General features: G+C 42.5%; 1 protein-coding gene across 7 annotated transcripts in view; it reads left to right on the top strand.

The window, feature by feature from the left end:
* ARFIP2 (ADP ribosylation factor interacting protein 2) overlaps positions 1-24521 on the top strand; it is a 222599-nt gene that overhangs the window by 113753 nt on the left and 84325 nt on the right. For 4 of the 7 annotated variants that reach the window (XR_003856805.1, XM_029601888.1, XM_029601890.1 and 1 more), the window contains one exon: positions 4671-4733. The exons of the other annotated variants lie outside the window; for them this stretch is intronic. Coding sequence is in view for 3 of the 4 variants with exons in the window: in XM_029601888.1 (XP_029457748.1) it covers positions 4671-4733 (63 nt within the window). In the remaining variant the exon portion in view is untranslated. The remainder of the gene's footprint in view (positions 1-4670; positions 4734-24521) is intronic. 7 annotated transcript variants of the gene reach the window in all.

Raw genomic sequence — 24521 nt, 5'->3', positions numbered from 1 at the left:
GGCTCGTTTAAGCATCTTCGTCCTCCCCTGGGGTTGCCAGTACCCTTGTGGAGTCTTAATCTGGTTTTGGATTTCCTGGCGGGTCCCACCTTTTGACTGCTGTATAGCCTTTCCTTAAAGTTACTTACATTGAAAACAGCGTTTCTTGTGGCAATTTGTTCTGCACTTAGAGTCTCTGAACTGCAGGCGTTGTCTTGCTGGGAACCATTTCTGTGGGTGACTCGATACAGTTGCATACTGTTCCATCTTTTTTGCCAAAGGTAGTCTCAGATTTTCACTTGAATCAATCAATTTCCCTGCTGATTCTAGTCAGAGAGAGAGATAGGACTGAATATCGCCTTTTACGATCCTTGGATGTCAAGAGGCATATCTTGAAGTATTTAGAGGTTTCCGAACTTCTCAGGAAGATGGACCAACTGTTTATTTTCCATGGTGGGAGTAAACAGGGCCATCCAGCGTCACGGGCTACAGTAGCCCGCTGGATTAAGGAGGTTGTCATGACTGCGTATGTGGATGCTGTAGCCATTGCCTACTCAGGTTAGGGTCTTTCCACTAGGGCTCAGGCAGTGTCATGGGCAGAGATTACATTGCTGTCTCCCATCGAGATTTGCCAAGCTGTGCCGTGGTCCTCCTTACATACCTTTTTCAGACATTACTGCCTGCATGTGCAGGCCCGAGTTTGCAGCCTTCACATGTGCAGTATTGACTGAACTGCGGGGCAGCCTCCCATCGTGTTTGGGAGTAGTTTTAGTATATCCCACTGGTCGTGGATCCACCTATCCAAATCCTAAGAGAGGAGAAATGACTACTTACCTGATAATTTCCTTTTCTTTAAGGATGATAGGTGGATCTATCTTCCAGCCCTCGGCTGCCGGTTGTTGGTGCTATTTTCCTCCTGCATGGGTGCATGTTCAAGGGGTTACTGGTAACTGTCAAACCAATCCCTAGACTAGTGTTATTACACCCCTTGTCTGAGTTTAATGGTTTCCTGTTAGCTAAGATCTGGAGTGGTTGTCTGTTAATAATCAAGGTTTTGCTCGTTTGTCCACAGTTGGCTTTTACAGAGAATACTGGCAAGCTGATGTCAGTGCAGAGGTATATATACACCGTATGTCAGCTTTGCTCTGTCTCCATCTGCTGGTAGAGGTGCATAACCAACTGGTCGTGGATCCACCTATCCTCCTTAAAGAAAAGGAAATTATCAGGTAAGTAGTAATTTCTCCTTTCTTATTTCCATCCTCTTCCCACAAGGGATTCTCCAGGCTTATCCCACGCCTTTTTGAATTCCATTTCTTGTCTTACCATGTGTTCCGAGAAAATATTCCATGCATCCACTACCCTTTCTGTAAATAAATACTTCCTGGTGATGCTCCTGAATCTACCCCCTTGGAGTTTCATATCATGACCCCTAGGTCTACAGCTTCCTTTCTATTGGAAAAGCTTTGCCTCTCATGCATTATTTTATCTTTCAGGAATTTAAAGGTCTGTATCATGTCATCCCTGTCTGTCCTCTTCTCTTGGGTTTTCATATTTAGGTCCTCAAGTCTCTCATCTGATATGTCTTTTGGTACAGACACTGCAACATTTTGGTTGCCTTTCTCTCGGCTGTTTCTATCTTTTCTCTATCCTTTTTTAGATGAGGTCTCCAGGACTGAACACAGTACTCCAGGTGAGGCCTCATCAATGGACCTGAACAGCAGTATTATCATCTCCATTTTCCTGCTGGTTATGCCTCTCTCTATGCAGCCCAGCATTTCTCTGGCCTTAGCCACCACCTTGTCACATTGCTTTGCTGCTCTCACATCATCAGACATTATTACCCTGCATCTCTCCCGATCTGTGCACAGTGTCTCACCCTCCCCACCCAACACATAACAGCTCTTTTGAATTACTGCACTTCTTGGCATTGAATCCTAGCTGCCAACCCTTCAACCACTCTTCAAGCTTTCTTTGATCACTTTTCATTCTATCTGCTCCTTCTGGTATCTTATTGTCAACCTCAAAAAGACAAACTTTTCTTTCTAACCTCGCGACAATATTACTCACAAAGCTAATGACCAGAATCCCCCCCAGAACCAATCCCTGAGGCATTGCACTTATCACTCTTCTCTCCTCAGAGCGAGCTCCGTTTCCCAGTGTGTGCTGTCATCTGTTCGTCAGTCAGTTAGTAATCCATCCCAGCACCACCACCTTAGGATCCACTCCCAGTCTTTCATTTTATTCACAAGCCTCCTATATGGGACCACACCTAAATCTCTGTTGAAATTCAAGTAAATCACATCATGTGCTCCTTCTTGAACTAATTCTCAAGTCACCCAATCAAGAAAATCATTCAGGTGCGTTTGAGATGAATTTCCCCAGTAAAACCATGTGGCCTTGGATCCTGCAGCAGTTCACTGTTCTTTGCTTGATTTTCCCCCCACCGAGGTGATGTTAAGTGGCCTGTAATTTCCAGCCTTTTCTTTGCTACCACCACCTTTCTCCAGTCTTGTGTTGACCACTTCCGTCTCCAAGGATCTGCTGAACGAGTCCTTTCAGGGAACCTGCCTGCACCTCTACGAGCTCCTTCAGTGTTCTGGGATGTGGCCCTGCTAGTTCCCCCAAACACTTTCCTTTTTAAATGGGATGGTATTGACCCCACACCCACACGTGCTCTTCCCAACCAGAAGCAATCCTCCTCCAAGGTTAACACCAATTTCAAGTATGTGTTTAATATTTCTGCTTTTTCCTCATCGTTCTGCATCTTTTCAGTTTTACAGTACTGTCTCGATCCTTCCTCCTTTCTCTGATATATCCAAAGAATGTTTTATCTCCTTTCTAGCAATCCTTTCTTCCACTTGAGCTTTTGCTCTTTTGATTTCGTTCCTCTTTTTATGTACTCTTCCCTGTATTCGTTCTGAGATCCTTTATACTTTTTGACTACTTCTCTCTTTTGCATTCATTTTTCAGCCACTTCTTTGGACAAGCATACTGGTTTCCTTTTCTCTGACTTTTATTCACTTTTCTTTCATAAAGATGTGTTGACTTTATTATAGCTCCTTTTACTTTGATCCACTGCTGTGCCACTTCACCCATATTGTCCCAGCCTTCCTCAAGGTATCTCCCCATTTTATCAGTCAGTATTTTGGAAATCCAGGATTTTGACATTTGTGTGACTTTCTCTGCCTCTGCTGTTATATCAGAATCGTCTGATCCCTGGTGCTCAGGTGGGACACGTATAGGAACACCAGAGATACTGTACCCATTCGTGAGTGCTAGGTCAAGTGTCGCGCCTCCCTTCGTGGGGTCCGTCTCCATTTATTTGAACAGAGTCCCTTGATGGCAGAAACGTGGATGAACAATAAAACTGACATTCTGTTTTTCTAGACATTCTGTCTACTAAGCCCTGAATGAATCACTTACCACTTGCATGGTATTATGGGACCTTAGTAGATCTTTTCCCAGTTGATGGATGTTGGGGACTCTGCTGCATATCCTCCTACTTTTTAGATGTTGAGGAGATGCTGAAGGTTGTGTATAGGATCTTGCAGAATTGGGAACTGGGCATTTAAGTGACAGATGAAATTTAATGTGGACAAATGCAAAATGATGCACATGGGGAAAAATGCTGTGGACCTAATTTACTAAGGCTTTTTTCCCACTGTGTATATGGGAAAAAAGTTTAGTAAGTGAAACCCTATATGTACACAATGCTGGGTTTCACATTAGGAGTTACCACTTAGGAAAAGGAATTTGGAGTCCTTGTGGATGATACATCGAAATCCTTGGCTTAGTGAACAACAGCAGCAGCCAAAAAAGCAAATAGAAAGTTAGGAATTATTTGTAAAGTAATAGAAAATAAAACTGGAATATTGTAATGCCTCTCCTTGCTCCATGGTACGACCACACCTGGAGTACTGTGTGCAGTTCTGGTCGCCCCATCTCAAGAAAGATATAGCAGAACTAGAAAAGGTGCAGAGAAGGGCAACAAAAATGATCAAGGGAATATAAAAGCTCCCATACGAAGAGAGACTAAACAAGTTAGGGCTCTTCATCTTGGAGAAAGAGTGCTGAGAAGGGAACATGACAGAAGCTTATAAGCTCATGAGTAATGTGGAAAGGGTTGATAGGGAATGGCTTTCAGATAGTGCTAGAGCTAGGGTACATGCCATAAAATAACTGGTAACGAGTTTAAGAAGATATATTTTCAGGCAACATGCAATAAAGTTGTGGAATTTATCAGAAGACGCATTCAAGGTCAAGATCACTGAATTTAAATAGTTTGCACAAGATTCGGGAGGAGAGATCCACTAACAGTTTTTAGCCAGATAGACTTTGGGGATAGCTACCTAATCCTTCTGGGAGTGGGCAACATGAAATGGGCTTCCCCATTAGGATCTGCCAAAACTGGGATTGCTGGACGTTGATCTGACTCATCATGGCACTTCTTATGGTTGATTGTCTGGTGACTGAGTCTTGTAGTTGAGCAGTCCATAGTGTGTGCATCATGATGAGACTTTTGCTTGATATCTGGATTCCTAGACAACTTATGTATTGAGGAAGGCCATGAAATATTCTATGGATGGGCTCTGATGTTGGAGGTTTGCGTGCAGATATGATGTACACAGAAACTTGATTTTATTTTCTTCCCTTTGGGATCTGCTTTGATGATGTTCTGTGATTCTGTTTAGGGCCAGCGGTGCAGTATAACCCGTCCTTCCTTGGGCTGCGAGTCTTCTGCGCACAGGGACAAGGTGGCAAGCCCTTTCAGTTTATATCTCCTTATTCTTTTTTATTAATTGCCGGTGTCCTCTTGGGGCTTCACTAACAATGATTAAGCATGTCACATTCTCTTTCCCAATTTCTCCTCTGGGACACTTTTGCTCTATCTTGTAAAGAACACCCTCTTGCATTTCCTCTGTCTTCCACTTCTCCCCGAAACAAAGCATTATGTTTTCAAATGGGATTGTCCCATTCTTTGAAAAGGGGATCCTAGAACACTGCTCAGTCTGTCAGTCTCTGTTCCTATCTCTGTGTTGCATGTATAGAGATACAGGCATGTGCACATAACTACAGATATGTAGAAAATATATCATTATACGAAGCAAAGAATTCTGGTTGCTATTAGTCCAATTGGATATAAAGAATTAAAGGACAACAAACAAATTGTAGGTGAGATCTTTTTATTGGATTAATGTAATACATTTCTAGCTTTCAAGAGTTTCCTTTCTTCATGAGTCAGTGTAGAAACTGTGCAGTTACTTTTGGTTAAATAGTATTTAGTCACCTAGGTCTTAGACTGTCCGCTTCTGCATAAAGAGAAGCGGCTAGGAAGGGTTTGACAGAGGCAATGGGACAGTGAAACTGGACCGTGGACAGAACCTGTGTCTGGAATTGGTACGATCATACAAGGCCTATATCCATGACTACTGTACGATGAATTACTGAAATAAATATTCCCTGCTTCCCCAGTTCTAGATTTCCAGCAACCACCTTAGCTGAGACGAAAGCTTATAAGGAGAAAGCTCCATTAGAGAAACCCAAAGTGAAGAAAATGGCACAAAATTCTACAAGACACCACGATGCAAGTTATGGCCCCACAGCTACCCCCATAGGAAAGGCAGTGCCATTCATGCTTCTGTATGAATGTTATAGATATGATGCAGTGCAAAAAATGTGAACGGGTGCTACATCGATGGAACACACCAAAATTAAGGACACGAATCAATCCTGGAGCATAAAGCATTCCAGAGAACATCAGGATGACAGCTCAGTAGGTATGGAATTGGTAAATAGGGAAGGGTTATTTACACAGTCAGTACTGCCATAAAGGACCCTCTCTGCTACAGGAGGCAGATTTAAAACAAATTTAAGCAAGTATTTTTCAATCAGCACAGAAAATGGTTAAGGCTATTAGTATAACTTGAGTTTTAAGACCTTTTGGACACATTTCTGAAGGACACGTCTATAAATAATTTTTAGCCAGAGAGTCTTTGGTTTTTCCACCTCTCAATTCTTTGCAAGAACAACCTCAAATAGACTTCCCTGGGATCTGCTTTGTACTTCCAGGTGATCTGGACTGGCCACTGCTGGAGACGGGATGCTGGGCTCGATGGGCCTAATCCAGCCTGGTATTTTTAATGTTCTTATCAGATGTTGGCCCTTTCATAAGAACATGCCATACTGGGTCAGACCAAGGGTCCATCGAGCCCAGCATCCTGTTTCCAACAGTGGCCAATCCAGGCCATAAGAACCTGGCAATTACCCAAACATTAAATAGTTCCCAAGTTGCTAGTGCTAGTAACAAGCATTGGCTATTCCTTATTGATTTTTAGCAGTTTATAGATTTCTCCTTCAGGAATTTATCCAAACCTTTTTCAAACCCAACTACACCAACTGCCTTAACCACATCAGTTGTACAGTGCGAGTGTCTCATCTACTTTGTCAGCCCCTTCCTTTTACTGAGCTGTAATGGTATATGGAGATAGCCTAAGACTATATAAATCACAACAAAATCGGCCCAACCTAGTACTCCAGAAACCTTAAGTACAAGTACAGAATATTTAAACAATTGGTTTCTTGGTCAATCTTTATTATAATTTTAATGCACCATATATATATAACTCAATACTAAAATAATTTTGTGGGACCAATACCAACCGAGTCTGTATGTCAATCAGACCCAACATGGGAAGGTCACATTACTTTATTATTATGTCCTCAAATATTTCTTTGAATTTTTTGATATTTCTAATAAAAACAATAAATATTGCCACGGGAAAGTGAAGTGTCTCAATAGAGAATTCTCTGAAAACTTAATTTATTCAGACATCAGCAGCTCTTAGCGCCGAGTAAAATCCCAATAGGATCACATGAAAATCAGCAACGCTGTAATACTTAGCGGGGACTTCACTATGACTCCATTTTGAGCTAAGTATTACAGCGTTGCTGATTTTCATGTGATCCTATTGGGATTTTACTAGGCGCTAAGAGCTGCTGATGTCTGCATAAATTAAGTTTTCAGAGAATTCTCTATTGAGACACTTCACTTTCCCGTGGCAATATTTATTGTTTTTATTAGAAATATCAAAAAATTTGAAGAAATATTTGAAACAAATTGTTTAAATATTCTGTACTGATAGCCTAAGACTGACAGTACTTTACTCTATGCTGTATGCGAGTCAGACATGATATTAAGTTCAATAAAAAGGTATCACCTGCAGCTTGCTTGTTCACCCTGAATTTATTTTTACAAATGCATAATCTGTATTTGTATAAATCTGCAAAGACATATCTGTAAATAGATAAATATGTTCCTGATAGTGAATTACAGTTTAAACGTGTGCATGGTGCTTGATGCGTTGCACAGTGATGGGAGAGGGAGCTTGACACAGGACTTTATAAGCCATGGAGGAGAAGTTTAGGGCAGGAAACTTATAACAGAAGGACTAATTCAAAGTCAGCTTTGGGAATCTGGGGAGTATGGCTCCTACAATCCATGTCACTCTGAAGACTCTTGTAAAACCCTCAAATCCCAGTGCTATTAAGTCATTTGGGGAATGTAGGAGAGCATCTGTGTCGCACAAGAGCACAGAGCTCCCTATCTTGATGGTTCTTGCATTCCAGTTTAACTTGGGGTTCACCCTTCTAAAATCCTGTTAGCTAAATTGTTCTTAATACCCATGCATCCTGCCTGGATTGGGGAGCTCAGTTTCCCGTAGAAAGCAATGGGGATTCCTTTTGGAGGCTTTGTTCTCTGAAAATACTGACCCATTGTTTCTCGTTTTCAAACTCATCTTAAGATATTCACTTTTTCTTCATGAATTTGGTTAAATTCTGTCCCTTTTTTGGAAAGTTACTCTGCCGATGTACAGATGAACTTCAATTCCTATAATATAAATCTGTCCAATATTCCATTTGTTGAAACATACAAACATAATTCTCTATTTTGGTGTCTCATGCAGATTCTTAATTAGTACACATATCACTCTCCAAAGAGTGTTAATAAAAACTGCCAAAATCAGAAAGAATAGTCACCTGATGTTTTTTTTATTCATTTATTCTGTCTTAAATTCTAAAAATAAGCCAGTGACAAACCTCAGTGCAACTTATAATATAAAATAGTGAAATAGCCTTTAATTGTGATGTCAGTCTCCAATAAAAAATCTTCTGCAGTACATCCATCAATGGTCCAAAAACAGAGGAATCGTCTTATATAATCCTGTTTGCACGTCTCTACATAGAAAGTATGATTATTCCTTCTGAATTTGGCACTTGTCTTTAGCACTGCTTGGAGTGTGATTATTGTGATAATTAAGAACCTGCATTAGACACCAAAACAGAGAATTATATTTAAGCATAAGATGAATTAATTTGATATTTCATATCTTTTCATTTGGATTTCCATCTTAACTAGTCAGTCATTTTTTCAGCATTTTTCCCAAGCCACTTCTCCAATAAAGGTGAAAAGCCCTTTGCCCTTTGCTCTTTGGACTGCAGGAGAGCTATTCCTGTCCACCTGGGGCAGACAAAAGCCCACACAATGTGCCTGGGATTATGATGACCAAATGTGCCATTGTGACCTGGATAGCAGATCGTATGCCTGTTTTTAGAAGGGCTTGTTAGGGCTATGGCAATGTTGATTACCCACCTAAAGTATGCGTCCATTGAAGAGTTTTGCAAGGCTGCAGTGTTGAATTCAGTCCACATATTTACTTCTCATTTTTTTTAAATTTTATGTATTATATTTCACTTTTCTGCACTTCAAAGCGGATTATATTCAGGTACTGTGAGTATTTCCCTAACCCCAGAGGGCATACAATCTAACAGATCAATTCAGTAAGGGTCGTGGGAGAACAGGTGCTCCATGTTGAAAGCCCACTTTCCCAACGCGGGCCCTGCCATCCAAACTGTAATGTTTAGTAAAAGTGTGCAAAGAGGTCCAAGTCACTGCATGACAAATCTCCTGAAGAGCAACCAACTGACACGCCACCCAGGAGGCTGCCTGCACCCTAGTAGAATGTGCTCGCAATCCCTCTGGGACCGATCAACCTTTACAGATATAGGCTGAAACAATCACCTCTTTTAACCATCTTGCAATCATGCTCTTCACCACTTTGCAAACTTTTGGTCCATTGAATAACACAAAGAGATGGTCCGACCTCCGAAGGTCATTTGGCACCTTGAGATACTGCAATAGAACTTGACGCACATCCAAAAGGAGAAGCTCTCTTGCATGGGATGAATCGGACATCAGGCGTGGAAAGCCCTGCAATTTCACCGTCTGGCTAAGATGAAAAGCCAACACAACCTTGGGCAAAAAGGAAGGCACCGCCCGCAACGAGACTCCGTCGTCTGAAATCCACAAAAATGGATCTCTACATGATAAGGCTTGTATTTCCGAAATTCATCTAGCCAAACAAATTGCCATCAGGAACAGGGCACGAACGCACGCGATAAAGCTTTTGAAAATAACCCCCAAAGACATGAACTGTAGGGTCTGGGAAAACGCATGAGCATGGGGGTAACTTGCTTGATACAGCGGTTAGTACCCTTAACCAAAAGCCTGTTACTACATTTCTGATGCAACTCCAAAATTGCACATTGCTCTCTGATTCAATGGCAGGGGGGAAGGGAAATTGGTTTCAAACAGTAACCAAAAAGAGCCCTGACCTTGGCGTTCTGAGTGACTGATAGGTATGGGAAAACTAATAACTTTGGGAGCTTGCTGGGCAGACTGGATGGGCTGTAGAGTCCTTTTCTGCCATCACTTTCTGTGTTTCTATCAAACCAATCCTAAAAAATAAAACTGGCAGAATTGACGATTGGGACAATTGTAGACCAATATCCTACTTGCCATTTATCGCAAACGTTCTGCAAAAAGTGTTATCACTATTGGAAAATCACTTAGAAGACAAGGATATTCTATACCCAAACCAATTCGGATTCAGAAAAGAGCGCTTAACAGAAACTTTACTCTTATCTTTATTCAACCCTGTGCTACAGGGGTTTGACATTAGAACATAAGAAATTGCCATGCTGGGTCAGACCAAGGGTCCATCAAGCCCAGCATCCTGTTTCCAACAGAGGCCAAACCAGACCACAAGAACCTGGCAAGTACCCAAACACCTACAAAGATCCCATGCTACTGATGCAATTAATAGCAGAAGCTATTCCCTAAGTAAACTTGATTAATAGCAGTTAATAGACTTCTCCAAGAATTTATCCAAACCTTTTTTGAACCCAGCTACATTAACTGCACTAACCACATCCTCTGGCAACAAATTCCAGAGCTTAATAATGCGTTGAGTGGGCTGGCTTGCTGGAATGTTTACTACCTGGTGATTAATACCCTTACTCCAAAAAATCCCTTGCAACCCCAACATTGCTCTCTGCTTCAACGGCAAAGGGAAATGTGGAAAAGAGGATTTGCATTCAGATAACAACCAAAAAGGACTGAACTTCATAATCTGGGTAAACAAATAAGCATGGGGGTAGCTTGCTTATTACAGCGGTTACTACCCTAAACCAATTAAGCCTGATACATCACTTTGTATACATTACAGTGCTGCTCTCTGCTTCTACGGCAGGGGGAAAAAAGTAGAAAACAGGATTTACATTCAAGCAACAACCAACAAGGGCTGAACTTCACAATCTGGGTAAACAATCGTGGGGGTAGCTGCTTATTACGGTGGTTATACCCTAAACCAATTAAGCCTGTTACATCACTTTGAAAGCATATACAGCGTTGCTATCTGCTTCAACAGTAGGGGGAAGTGAGGAAAAAAGGATTTGCATTCAGATATCATCCAACAAGGCATCGATCTGTGCAGTCTGGGTGAACAAGCTTCAGGGTAGCTTGCTTGATGTGGCAGTTACAACACTTAACCATAAGCCTTATGCTCACCTTTGATGCAACCCCAGCATTACTCTCTGCATCAATAACAGGAGATGGCAGGAAATTTGAATCAAACAGTTACCAAAAAGAGCCCTGAAGTTGGTGGATGGTGAAACAGATAAGTATGGGAAAAAAGCTTGCTGGGCAGACTAGATGGGCCAATTGGTCTTTTTCTGCCGTCATTTCTATGTTTCTATATTACCATCTCTACAGAGGACTTCATCGGTGTACCCCGCTCTGCGGACCATCACCATCTATGCTGAGTTATCTTCCTTGGGTATCCCCTGTTCCACTGACCAGTGATACCTCAGTAGTGTCTGTGAGACTTTCTCTGGCACCCCCCACTCCGTCGGTAGTGCTGCTCTTTCTCTTTAATAAAGACTCTAGACTTGTACTGTGTCTGACGTCAGCTGAGACCTCGCCTCCCAACGGTGAGGCTCACGGGGCTCCTTCCTGTGGGCGGTACCATCTCACCTTGGCCCAGGGCCCACACACCCACTAATCCTAACACTGGCATTCTTTATCATGGGGGTTGAGAATTGATTGGCAGTGTATGCTGATGATGATCTTTTATTTCTCAGCTGCCTCTTAGCTACAATCTCGAGAATCATAGAATTCATTTCTGCTTTTTCTTGCATTTATTTTATTTATTTATTTATTTATTGGCTTTTATATATCAACATTCGTAGGTACATCATGCCGGTTTTCAATATAACTGAAGGAGGAAATTACAAAAAAAAACAGGGTGGGGGAGAGGGAGCAGATAGGAAGAGAGACGGGGTGAGAGAAGAGAGGAAAAAACAGGAAGAGGAGAAAAGGAACAGTACCTGATGGAAAACAGAAGAACATAATAAGTAGCATTGCAAATTATACACTCAATAAGGGACTGTGTATAACCTTATACACTGTAGATAACCTTATATAAATTATAAACTCCAAAAAGTATTATATAAAATAATAACAAAAAGTGTTATATACAATGATATACATTATCTTTAACTAGTACATTGTTAAATAACTGACCAAAAAGGAACGTATGTTTGAGAGAACCACTCTGAGTTTTATTCTACAACATCATCTTCATTCTACATTATCATATACTGCGTACAAACAAATATAATGTATACACAGGAAGCAAAAAACATACTTACATAATAGACATAGCACAGCGCTGGCTATTTTGCTTAGCTCTACTATCTACCAGCTCTGCTTATATATGTTGAAAAACTACAAATGTCAGCATGGCATCTGGTTTCTGCTTTCATGTTTCACACCATAAGTTTTATGGTCTGTGTGTTTTGACTCCCCTTATCTCTCTGTCTCTTTCCCACAGACTATATGCTCGTACCCTTGGTGATATCTCTTTGCCCCATCCTGTGGCTTATTTATTGCTTCTCCGGTGTCTGTGAGTTCCTGCAAAAACAGTTTTATGGCTTTCTTTCTCCACATCTGGCATTCAAGGCCTCTGACTTGTTTTTCTGGTATTTTTCCTTAGCAGACATACCAGTAGTTTATTCAGCACTGATGGAGAGGCCTCAGTGATAGAGGAGAGGCCGGGGTTTGAACCCAGGCATAATCAACAACATATAAGAGACAACCAATTTGGCAGTGCAATAATTATGGGAGATTTCAATTACACCAATATTGAGTGGGTAAATGTAACATCAGGACTTGCTAGAGACATAAAGCTCCTGGATGTAATAAATGATTGCTTCATGGAGCAATTAGTTCAGGAACCAACAAGAGAGGGAGCTATTTTAGGTTTAATTCTTAGTGGAACACAGGATTTGGTGAGAGAGGTAACAGTGGTGGGGCCACTTGGCAACAGTGATCATAACATGATCAAATTTAAACTAATAACTGGAAGGGGGACAATAAGTAAATCTGCAGCTCTAACACTAAACTTTCAGAAGGGAAACTTTGATAAAATGAGGAAAATAGTTAGAAAAAAACTGAAAGGTGCAGCAGAAAAGGTTAAAAGTGTTCAACAGGCATGGACATTGATTAAAAATACAATCCTAGAGGCGCAGTCCATATGTATTCCACGCATTAAGAAAGGTGGAAGGAAGGCAAAATGATTACCGCCATGGTTAAAAGGTGAGGTGAAAGAGGCTATTTTAGCCAAAAAAAATCCTTCAAAAATTGGAAGAAGGATCCATCTCAAGAAAATAGGATAAAACATAAGCATTGTCAAGTTAAGTGTAAAACATTGATAAGACAGGCGAAGAGAGAATTTGAAATGAAGTTGGCCATAGAAGCAAAAACTCATAATAAAAGCTTTTTAAAATATATCCAAAGCAAGAAACCAGTGAGGGAGTCGGTTGGATCATTAGATGACCGAGGGGATAAAGGGGCTCTTAGGGAAGATAAGGCCATTGCAGAAAGACTAAATTAATTCTTTGCTTCCTTGTTTACTAATGAGGATGTTGGGGAGATACCAGTTCCGGAGATGGTTTTCAGGGGTGGTGAGTCAGATGAACTGAACAAAATCACTGTGAACCTGGAAGATGTAGTAGGCCAGATTGACAAACTAAAGAATAGCAAATCACCTGGACCGGATGGTATACATCCTAGGGTACTGAAGGAACTCAAAAATGAAATTTCTGATCTATTAGTTAAAATTTGTAACCTATCATTAAAATCATCCATTGTACCTGAAGACTGGAGGATGGCCAATGTAACCCCAATATTTAAAAAAGGCTCCAGGGGAGATCCGGTTAACTATAGACCAGTGAGCCTAACTTCAGTGCCGGGAAAAATAGTGGAAACTATTCTCAAGATCAAAATCGTAGAGCATATAGAAAGACATGATTTAATGGAACACAGTCAACATGGATTTACCCAAGGGAAGTCTTGCCTAACAAATCTGCTTCATTTTTTTTGAAGGGGTTAATAAACATGTGGATAAAGGTGAACCGGCAGATGTAGTGTATTTGGATTTTCAGAAGACTTTTGACAAAGTCCCTCATTAGAGGCTTCTACGAAAACTAAAAAGTCATGGGATAGGATGCGATGTCCTTTCGTGGATTACAAACTGGTTAAAAGACAGGAAACAGAGAGTAGGATTAAATGGTCAATTTTCTCAGTGGAAAAGGGTAAACAGTGGAGTGCCTCAGGAATCTGTACTTGGACCGGTGCTTTTCAATATATATATAAATGATCTGGAAAGGAATACGACGAGTGAGGTTATCATATTTGCGGATGATACAAAATTATTCAGAGTAGTTAAATCACAAGCAGACTGTGATACATTACAGGAGGAACTTGCAAGACTGGAAGATTGGGCATCCAAATGGCAGATGAGATTTAATGTGGACAAGTGCAAGGTGTTGCATATAGGGAAAAATAACCCTTGCTGTAGTTACACGATGTTAGGTTCTATATTAGGAGCTTCCACCCAGGAAAAAGATCTAGGCATCACAGTGGATAATATTTTAAAATTATCAGCTCAGTGTGCTGTAGCAGTCAAAAAAGCAAACAGAATGTTAGGAATTATTAGGAAAGGAATGGTTAATAAAACGGAAAATGTCATAATGCCGCTATATCACTCCATGGTGAGACCACACCTTGAATACTGTGTACAATTCTGGTCGCCGCATCTCAGAAAAGATATAGTTGCGATGGAGAAGGTACAGAGAAGGAAACCAAAATGATAAAGGGGATGGAACAGGTCCCCTTTGAAGAAAGGCTGAAGAGGTTAGGGCTGTTCAGCTTGGAGAAGAGATAGCTGAGGGGGGATATGATAGAGGTCTTTAAGATCATGAGTGGTCTTGAACGAGTAGATGTGACTCGGTTATTTACACTTTTGAATAATAGAAGGACTAGGGGGCATTCCATGAAGTTAGCAAGTAGCACATTTAAGACTAATCGGAGAAAATTCTTTTTCACTCAACGCACGGTAAAGCTCTGGAATTTGTTGCCAGAGGATGTGGTTAGTGCAGTTAGTGTAGCTGGATTCAAAAAAGGATTGGATAAGTTCTTGGAGGAGAAGCCCATTAATTGCTATTAATCAAGTTGACTTAGGGAATAGCCACTGCTATTAATTGCATCAGTAGCATGGGTTCTTCTTAGTGTTTGGGTAATTGCCAGGTTCTTATGGCCTGGTTTGACCTCTGTTGGAAACAGGATGCTGGGCTTGATGGACCCTTGGTCTGACCCAGCATGGCAATTTCTTATGTTCTTATATGACATTACAATTTATGGGGCGGATTTTCAGAGCCCTGCTCGCGTAAATCCGCCCAAAACCGGGCGGATTTACTCGAGCAGGGCCCTGCGCGCCGGGAAGCCTATTTTACATAGGCCTCCCGGCGCGCGCAGAGCCCCGGGACTCGCGTACGTCCCGGGGTTCTCGGAGGGGGGCGTGTCGGGGGGCGGGGCCGGAGCGCGCGGCGTTGCGGGGGCGTGTCGGCAGCGTTTTGGGGGCGGGTACGGGGCGTGGCTACGGCCCGGGGGCGTGGCCGCGCCCTCCGTACCCGCCCCCAGGTCGCGGCCCGGCGCGCAGCAGGCCCGCTGGCGCACGGGGATTTACGTCTCCCTCCGGGAGGCGTAAATCCCCCGACAAAGGTAAGGGGGGGGTGTAGACAGGGCCGGGGGGGTGGGTTAGGTAGGGGAAGGGAGGGTAAGGTGAGGGGAGGGCAAAGGAAAGTTCCCTCCAAGGCCGCTCCGATTTCGGAGCGGCCTTGGAGGGAACGGGGGGAGGCAGCGCGGCTCGGCGCGCGCAGGCTATACAAAATCGATAGCCTTGCGCGTGCCGATCCAGGATTTTAGTGGATACGCGCGGCTCCGCGCGTATCTACTAAAATCCAGCGTACTTTTGCTTGAGTCTGATGCGCAAGCAAAAGTAGGCTGATCGCGCTTCTTTTAAAATCTACCCCTATGCGTTCAGAAAGGCAACTATATATAGACTAGCAGGGTTGCTATAGGAAAAAGTAAGATTTAAAGGATAGCGGGGGGGGGGGTAAATAAAAGGGGTCTAAAAGGGTTACTATAGGGAAAAAAGTGGGGTTTAAGGACAGGAGAAGGGGAAAGGGGTATATAAGGAGGTGCAGAGAAATGGGAGACAAAACCGAGTATAATTAAAGGAATAAAAGAGAAGGCTATGAGTACATTAATGACAAGAAAATGGCATTTCCAGTTATTGAGTTAACTGGAGTAAATCTGAGCTTATGCCCCTTAATGGCCCCATGGTATACGTTGCGTCTCATCTTTCTCAGTTTTGCTGGCTTTCTGATGGTCTGAAATATCTTTATTTATTTCTGCACTTCTTTGCCCCTTACTTTCTCTAAAGCTACAAAAAGGATCCTTTCTTTTATGACCGATAACATTAGTAGGTGGTCTCCCTTGCTTCTCTCATGGTGAGGGTGTTTGGATACAATTAAAATGGTGCTTGTTCCACCAAATCAACTTCATTCTTAGTATGTTACCAATGTTATTTCCTAGTCCCTTTTACCGTAAGATAGATTCTTTGGTGTCTCGATTTCTGTGGAACTCCAACCCCCAACCCCTCCTCCTCCCCCCTTATTGCCCTGTGTACCCTTAAATTACCCAGGGAATCAGGTGGGGTTAATTTTCCTGATTTTTGTTTCTATCATCTCTTCTTTATACTTTAACAGGGCTTAGCCTGGCTTTCGGAGTCCTTTCCTTCTTCCTCCTTCCAGTTTGGCTCCCATTAGAGCAAGCTATCGTTGCTCCCCTTCCTTTATCTTATATTCCTGGCCTAGCAACTATGACTCCTTTTCGCAACCACCCTGTTTTATTATCCACTTATACAGCCTTTCATACCTTGGAACGAATTATTCCTCAACTCACTGTCCCCTGGAAATCATCTACTTTGGTACCCTTATGGTTAAACTCCCGATTTCAGGTAGCTCATCAACCTATTTGCTGGCCTCTGTGGTATTCGGCTGGTGTATATTCTCTCCTTCTCAATTGTATTCTGATAGGCTCCTCCTTTCTTTTTCCCAATTATGCACCAAATTTTGTCTCGCTTCTACTCAATTTTCTCATTGGGTATGACTTCCTTGGATCTCTCTTCGATTTCTCAGTTGCCTCAGGTAGTCTCGATTCTGTGCACTCTGAGTATTTACGGCCATAGCGCTTCCCATATTTATAAGTATTTTAAACTTCATTCCTTCTCCTGTGGTTTTGGTTTAGAAGAGGTGTGGTCCCATGATTTGTCTCTTATTGCTGACTTTCCATGGTCTGTATATTGGAACACTTCTATACGGGTTTCCATTTCGGCCCATCTTAATCAATCCTTTTTGGCTCACTGTGTGGTTTGGATGTCCTGGGCCAAGTTCAAAGCAGGCCCATCTCCTTTTCATCACTGCTGGTCCTTTCAGGCCCCTAAGGCTGCTCTCTCTCACCTTCTTTACCACTGTCCGGCCACCCATCATTTTTGGTGTGATGTTTGGGGAGTGATTACCCATATGCTTAGTTTGTCTTGTCATAGTAACATAGTAATGGCAGAAAAAGACCAAATGATCCATCCAGTCTGCCCAGCAAGATTCTCACGGCAGTAAATGTCACTCTGTGTAGGTTACCCCCAGGCCCATTAGCCCCATGCTTTTTTTCATTCTTTCCCATTCTCTAGCCTTTAGTTATCCACAGTGTTTATCCCATGCCCCTTTGAAATCCTCTAGTCTTTAGTGAATCCTCTAGTCTTTAGTGAAAGCCATGGTATACCGATGAACTTAGAAAACTAAAACAAGACCTCAGAACCAAAGAACGTACCTGGCGTAAACAGCCTACACCCACACACAAAATGTCCTACAAACACACATTGCATTCTTACCGACAAGCAACCATCCACGCCAAACGCGACTTCTACGCAGCAAAAATCCACAGTTATAAATTCAATCCAAACGCCTTATTTTGCCTTGTTACGGAACTCACAAAGTCCCCCTTTCCATCCTCACAAGAAACAAACAGCATAGAGAAATGTGAGAATCTAGCCGACTACTTTCAAAATAAAATCTCCAAAATTCTAACACGCCTACCCCCTAACCCCGTACCCACAGACCCACTACCAATCGACAACAACACTAACCTCAACTCCCTTGACACTACCTCCGTAACGGAAGTGGAATCCATACTAAAAAAGATGCGACCATCCACTCATAGCGCAGACATCATCCCATCAAAAATCCTACTCTCCATTCCCTCCGCCATTGCAAGACCTATAGCAGATATCGTAAACTGCTCCATCACTTCCGGGAAAGTCCCCGACCCACTTAAACTCGCCATCGTGAAGCCACTACTAAAGAAAACCCACCCTTGACCACAATGACCCTGCAAATTACAGACCCATTTCCAATCTGCCCTTCTTATCTAAAATCATGGAGAAAGTGGTTAACACCCAACTCTCCGATTTCCTAGAAGAAAACAATATCCTACACCCCACCCAATATGGTTTTCGTAAAGACCGCAGCACCGAAAAACTCCTACTCGCACTAACGGATACCGTTCTCAAAGGCATGGACCACGGACAATCATATATACTCGCCCTCCTCGATATCTCAGCCGCGTTCGATACCGTAAATCATCAAATCCTCTTATCACGATTAGCAGAGATAGGCATCTCAAACACAGCCTTATCCTGGTTCTCCTCATACCTAGAACATCGCAAATACTTAGTCAAGCTCGACGATTTTGAATCCACACACATTCCCCTCACACAAGGGGTACCCCAAGGCTCCTCTCTATCCTCCACCCTCTTCAATATATACTTACTCCCCCTCTGCCACCTCCTCTCTAAACTAGGACTAAAATTCTTTCTGTACGCTGACGACGTACAAATACTTATTCCAATTCAAAAATCCATCAGCGAAACCCTTCAATACTGGGAAACATGCTTGACATCCATTAACTCTCTCCTCTCCAATCTCCATCTAGCACTTAACACATCGAAAACAGAAATCCTCATCCTAGCTAACCAACCCCTCAACTCAATCCACCAAATGACCCTCGACGCCTCACAATATCACACACTACCGCCCTGTGTCAGAGATTTAGGAGTAAGCCTAGACAATCAACTCTGCTTCAAATCCCACATTAAATCACTCCTAAAAGGAGGCTTCTACAAACTACAAATCCTCAAAAAACTTAAGCCCCTTCTCCATGCCCATGACTTCCGCACAGTTATGCAAACCACCATACTTACCAAACTCGACTATTGCAACTCCCTCCTCTTAGGACTCCCCGCCTCTACCATTAAACCACTCCAAATTCTCCAAAATGCCATGGCAAGAATCTTAACAAACACCAGAAAAACTGACCACATCACTCCCATACTCCAAGACCTCCATTGGCTCCCCATCACCTTCCGTTCCCAATATAAAACACTTACCATCCTCCACAACACACTACACAACAACAATTCACCCTGGCTTGAAGACATGCCACAATTCCGTCAATCTAACCGCCCCACCAGAAACTCCCTTGCTGGCACTCTCCAAACTCCCTCACTTAAAATTGGACACCTCACCGCCACTAGGGATAGAGCCTTCTCCATTGCGGGCCCTACCCTCTGGAATTCCCTACCCGTCACACTCCGCTTAGAACCATCCCTGAGCCATTTCAAAAAAGGAATCAAGACATGGCTCTTTAAACAAGCATACCCTAATTCCACCCAATCCTAGCCGATGTTTACCCATTTTTCACCTTAATCCCAACCTAGCCTATACCCTTACCTGATACTTTTCAACCACCCCAGAACTTCCCCCCCCCCCACCCCCCCCTCCCCTGCAACCTTCCCCCCCCCCCCACACCCCCCCCCCCTCTGTAACCGTCACTGTGTATCAAGTGCACAAGCCCCGCGCTACTGCAATCAAGTTCCACATGCTAAATATGTCAAGTGCACATGCCATGTAACATTGTATATTAGTTCATTTGCATATATAACCCTAACCGAATGCAAATAGTTGTATCGCTGCTTGTTAAATATCCTCTCTTTCACTTGTGTACTCACCCAGTTACCCCCTCCCCTGTTCATTGTAATTTCCTTTCCTTCTCAGTTTTTTGTAAACCGACATGATGTGTCCTACGAATGCCGGTATAAAAAAGTTATTAAATAAATAAAATAAATAAAATCTGTTTCTGTTCCTACTAATGCTCAGTTACAAGATAATGTATACTTTTGTAAACCGTTATGATGGCTCAACCGAATAACGGTATATAAAACTCATCAAATAAATAAATAAATCTGCAATGTTTATCCCATGCCCCTTTGAAATCCTCTAGCCTTTAGTGATCCACAGTGTTTATCTCATGCCCCTTTGAAATCCTTCACGGTTTTAGTCTTCACTTCCTCCAGAAGGTCATTCCAGGCATCCACCACACTCTCCGTGAAGAAATATTTTCTGACATTGGTTCTAAGTCTTCCTCCCTGGAGTTTCAGATCATGACCCCTAGTTCTACTAAATTGTTTCCTATGGAAAAGGTCTGTTGACCATGGATCATTTAAACCTTTCAAGTATCTGAAAATTTGTATCATATATGTTTCTTTATACCATATGTTTATTGCTTGTTACCTTTCTTAAAGCTCCCTAATGCATTTCCATGGTTGTTCCCTGTTCCTCCCACACTGTTCTATGTATTTCATTTAGTTCTCTGTAAACCGATATGATGTACCCACGAATACCGGTATACAAAAAGCTTTTAAATAAATAAATATCACCCCTGCTCCTCCTTTCCTCCAGAGTATATATATTCAGGTTCTTCAACCTCTCCTCATAAGGCATTCAATGGAGACCACCCACCATTTGGTTGCCCTTCTCTGGACCGCCTCCATCCTGTCTCTGTCCCTTTTGAGATACGGTCTCCAGAACTGAACACAGTACTCCAGGTGAGGCCTTACCAAGGACTTGTACAAGGGGATTATTACTTCCCTTTTCTTACTAGATATTCCTCTCTCTATTCAGCCCAGCATTCTTCTGGCTTTAGCTATCGCCCTGTCGCATTACATCGCCTACTTCAGATCATTAGACACTACCACCCTAAGGTCCCTCTCCTGTTCTGTGCATATCAGCCCTTCACCCCCAACACATACAGTTCTTTTGGATTACCACACTCCAAATGCATGACTCTGTTCTTCTTGGCATTGAAACTCAACTGCCATATCTTCGACCACTCTTCCAACTTCCTTAAATCCCGTCATTCTCTCTACTCCTTCCGGCATGTCCAGTCTGTTGCAGATCTTAGTATCATCCGCAAAACTTTACCTTCTATCCCTTCCGCAGTGTCGCTTACAAAAATGTTGAACAGAGCTGGTCCCAACACTGATCCCTGCGACTCTCCACTTAATACCATTCTGTCAGCTGAAAAAAGTTTGAAAAACGGAATATAAATAAATACAAATTCAGAGTAGGTTCCATTTATTATTACACTTTGTCTTCTATCCATCAACCAGTTTGTAATCCATACCACCACCTTATTTATTTATTTATTTTGTGTTTTTCTATGCCGGCATTCGCGATAGGTATCACATCATGCCGGTTTACAATTAACAAAGGGGTGTAAAAAAAGGATACAATAGCTCACCCCCAAGCTTCTCATTTTGTTGATGAGTCTTCTATGTGGGACCGTATCAAAAGCTTTACTAAAATCCAAATAAATTACATCAAGTGCTCTTCCCTGATCCAGCTCTCTAGTCACCCAATCAATCAGATTTGACTGACAGGGCCTTCCCCTGGTGCAAACTATGCTGTCTTGGGTCCAGCAATCCTCCTGACTGTAGATAATTCACTATCCTTTCTTTCAGCAGAGTCTCCATTACTTTTCCCACCACCGAGGTGATGCTAACCAGCCTGTAGTTTCCAGCCTCTTCTCTGTTCCCACTCTTGTGAAGCGGGACCACCACCGCTCTTCTCCAATCTCTCGGTACCACACCCTTATCCAGGGATCTACTGAACAGGTCACGCAGCAGACCCGCCAGCACATCTGAACTCCCTCAGTGGGATGAACCTCATCAGGCCCCATGGCTTTGTCCACTTTCAGTTTTCCTAGCTCTTCCCGTACATTCTCTTCCATAAATGGAGTTTCATCTACTCCACCTCCTTCTACAGCTATGTTAACAAGTGACGGTCCTTCTCCAGGGTCTTCCTTAGTGAACACTGAACTGAAATATTTGTTTAGTATTTCTGCCATTTCTTCGTCTCTCTCCACACATTGATCCTTATCACCTTTCAGTTTCACTAAACCACTATGGACCTTTCTCCTATCTCTGGTGTATCTGAAAAATGTTTTGCCACCTCGCTTTACCTCCTTGGCAATCCTTTCCTCTGCCTGACTTTTTGCTTTCTTGATTACTTTTTTGTCTCCCTCAGTTTCACCAGATAATCCTCCCTGTGTTCCACTTTTTGGGATCATTTATATTTCTTAAAAGCTGCTTCTTTTGCTTTTATTATAATCAGCCACCTCCTTTGTGAACCAGATTGGTTTCTTATTTCTCTTACTTTTGTTTACTTTTCTAACTTATAGATTTGTTGCTTTTGTAATTGCTCCTTTTAGTTTGGCCCACTGTTGTCCTATGCTTTAATTATTCTCCGATCCTCTATTGTTCGGCCCCCTCTATCACCATCTCAAGGGAAATTGCTTGATTTTTTACTTTCTGTTGCTGTTAAGTTGGTTTTGCTCAATTGGCAGAATCCTACTAATTTAAGTGTTACTTTCTAATAGCATATGGTCTGCCTCTATTATCACTATGAGAGAGAAGCAGCCTGGAGATATCAATGTATTCGCAGTTGGCTTCTTATTATATGGAGGCTGCTTGACCATTATTTTCAGCGTTTGCCTTCTCCATAGTACGATATTTTTACACTCTGCTATCAAGTCTCTTACTGCTCTCTTTCTACCATGTTGAATGTCTGTGTTAGGTTTCTTGTCTTTTTTGGATCTCATATCCTGTGTTTTTTTGGTAGCTCCTCTCGCTCTCCCCTCCACCCCTCTCCTCCACTGCTAGGTATCCCCTGACTCCCCTCCCCCCTCCTTTTCCTTATTTGTCTTTCTTTCTTTTTCCTTTTTCTTTTTATATTTTGGTTTCTTTTTTTTTTTCAAAATAGTTTTGTTTTGCAATTTTTGAACAGAGGTTTACAACAGAGAAGCCGAACAAAATACAACCGGATCAGATCACATAACCACCAGTGATATGACACAACAAATGCAGTAAATTAGAAAACCTAGGAGGTAGCTGGACCGATACATAGTTTATCAGTACCCATTATATGTTCAGAATCTGAACTGCAAACCCCTGCAATTATGAGAACATTCGCAAACAAACATTACAGCGGGGCAGAAGCCCTGATGATCTGACCACCATCTACACCTCTCTCAAACCGACTTTGCAGCCATACAAACAATCCTCACGCACACATACACTCAAACACTCCATGATTGTACCCCCACCTGCCACCCAGGAGACCAAGTTAGAGCTAGGCATGCACATAAACCATTCCAATAATGCATATTGGTACATTGGTACCTAGAATAACCCGTCTTACTATACAAGGTAATACTGCTTAGAAAAGCGTCCCCAAAGCAATGCTGCAAATAGGCTGCCAGGGATGGGGGACTAAATAAACAGTGCCTAGAGCAGGTCAGCTCATGGGCTCTAGAACCATTGCAATATCCAGCAGCGAGCAGGCTGTTCTGTATGTCCAAAGGCTATTAATTAAGTTGACTTAGAAAATAGCCACTGCTATTACTAGCAACAGTAACATGGAATAGACTTAGTGTTTGGGTACTTGCCAGGTTCTTATGACCTGGATTGGCCACTGTTGGAAACAGGATGCTGGGCTTGATGGACCCTTGGTCTGACCCAGTATGGTATATCTTATGTTCATTTGCAGTATACTTTATCCGATTTGCGATTCCCCACAGCGATGTCCAGTCATTCCATTTGCATGGCCGACGCCATCCGCTGATGTCACACCTTAATGGAGAGTGATGATAAAGGCTGAGTCCAAGTGGATAAAATGGTGTGGCAAGCCAGAAGAACAGCGAAACGCCCAAAACAGTCCTTAGAGGTACTATGCTGCTGCTTAACGTTAAGCAAGCCGCATAGTAGAGACAGGCCTGATCTTTTACCTGGCACTCCAGTACATTTGTGAATAGCATCGAGTATCGCTGACCAAAACCCATCCAGCATCGTACATTCTATAAGCCGATGCAGTAAAGTGCCCTCCGCCCTACCGCATTTGATGCTCACTGGAGAATTTATGTGGCCCAAGCGGAACCTCCAACCATCATCAGAGATGGTGTGGTGTAAGATTCGAAACTGCAGTTCTCATAGGCCTTGGGCCGAATTATGAGAGTACAATGTTTTGAAGCAATTCAATAAAAAATTAACCATCAGGGGTTCTCCTAGAGAGATAGACCAATGCGTGACTAATGTATCCAAGTGACCATTTCACTGAAAGCTTTTTCCCAGCTTACTCCAGCCAGCGATCGAGTTAGATACACTTGACGTGTCAAAGAGCACTGTTGCAAATGAGAGTTCTGATGTACCATATTTTTCGCTCCATAAGACGCACCTGACCATAAGATGTACCTAGGATTCAGAGGGGGAAAATTTAAAAAAAAAAAAATGGTGTGCTAAACCGGCTCTGTTCCTGGGCGTCTGTGCATCTTATGGAGCAAATTAGGGGAG

This window comes from Rhinatrema bivittatum, chromosome 5 (assembly GCF_901001135.1).
Source record: "Rhinatrema bivittatum chromosome 5, aRhiBiv1.1, whole genome shotgun sequence".
Taxonomy (NCBI): domain Eukaryota; kingdom Metazoa; phylum Chordata; class Amphibia; order Gymnophiona; family Rhinatrematidae; genus Rhinatrema; species Rhinatrema bivittatum.
Note: the sequence above shows the minus strand (reverse complement) of the source record. Positions and strands in the feature narration are given on the sequence as shown.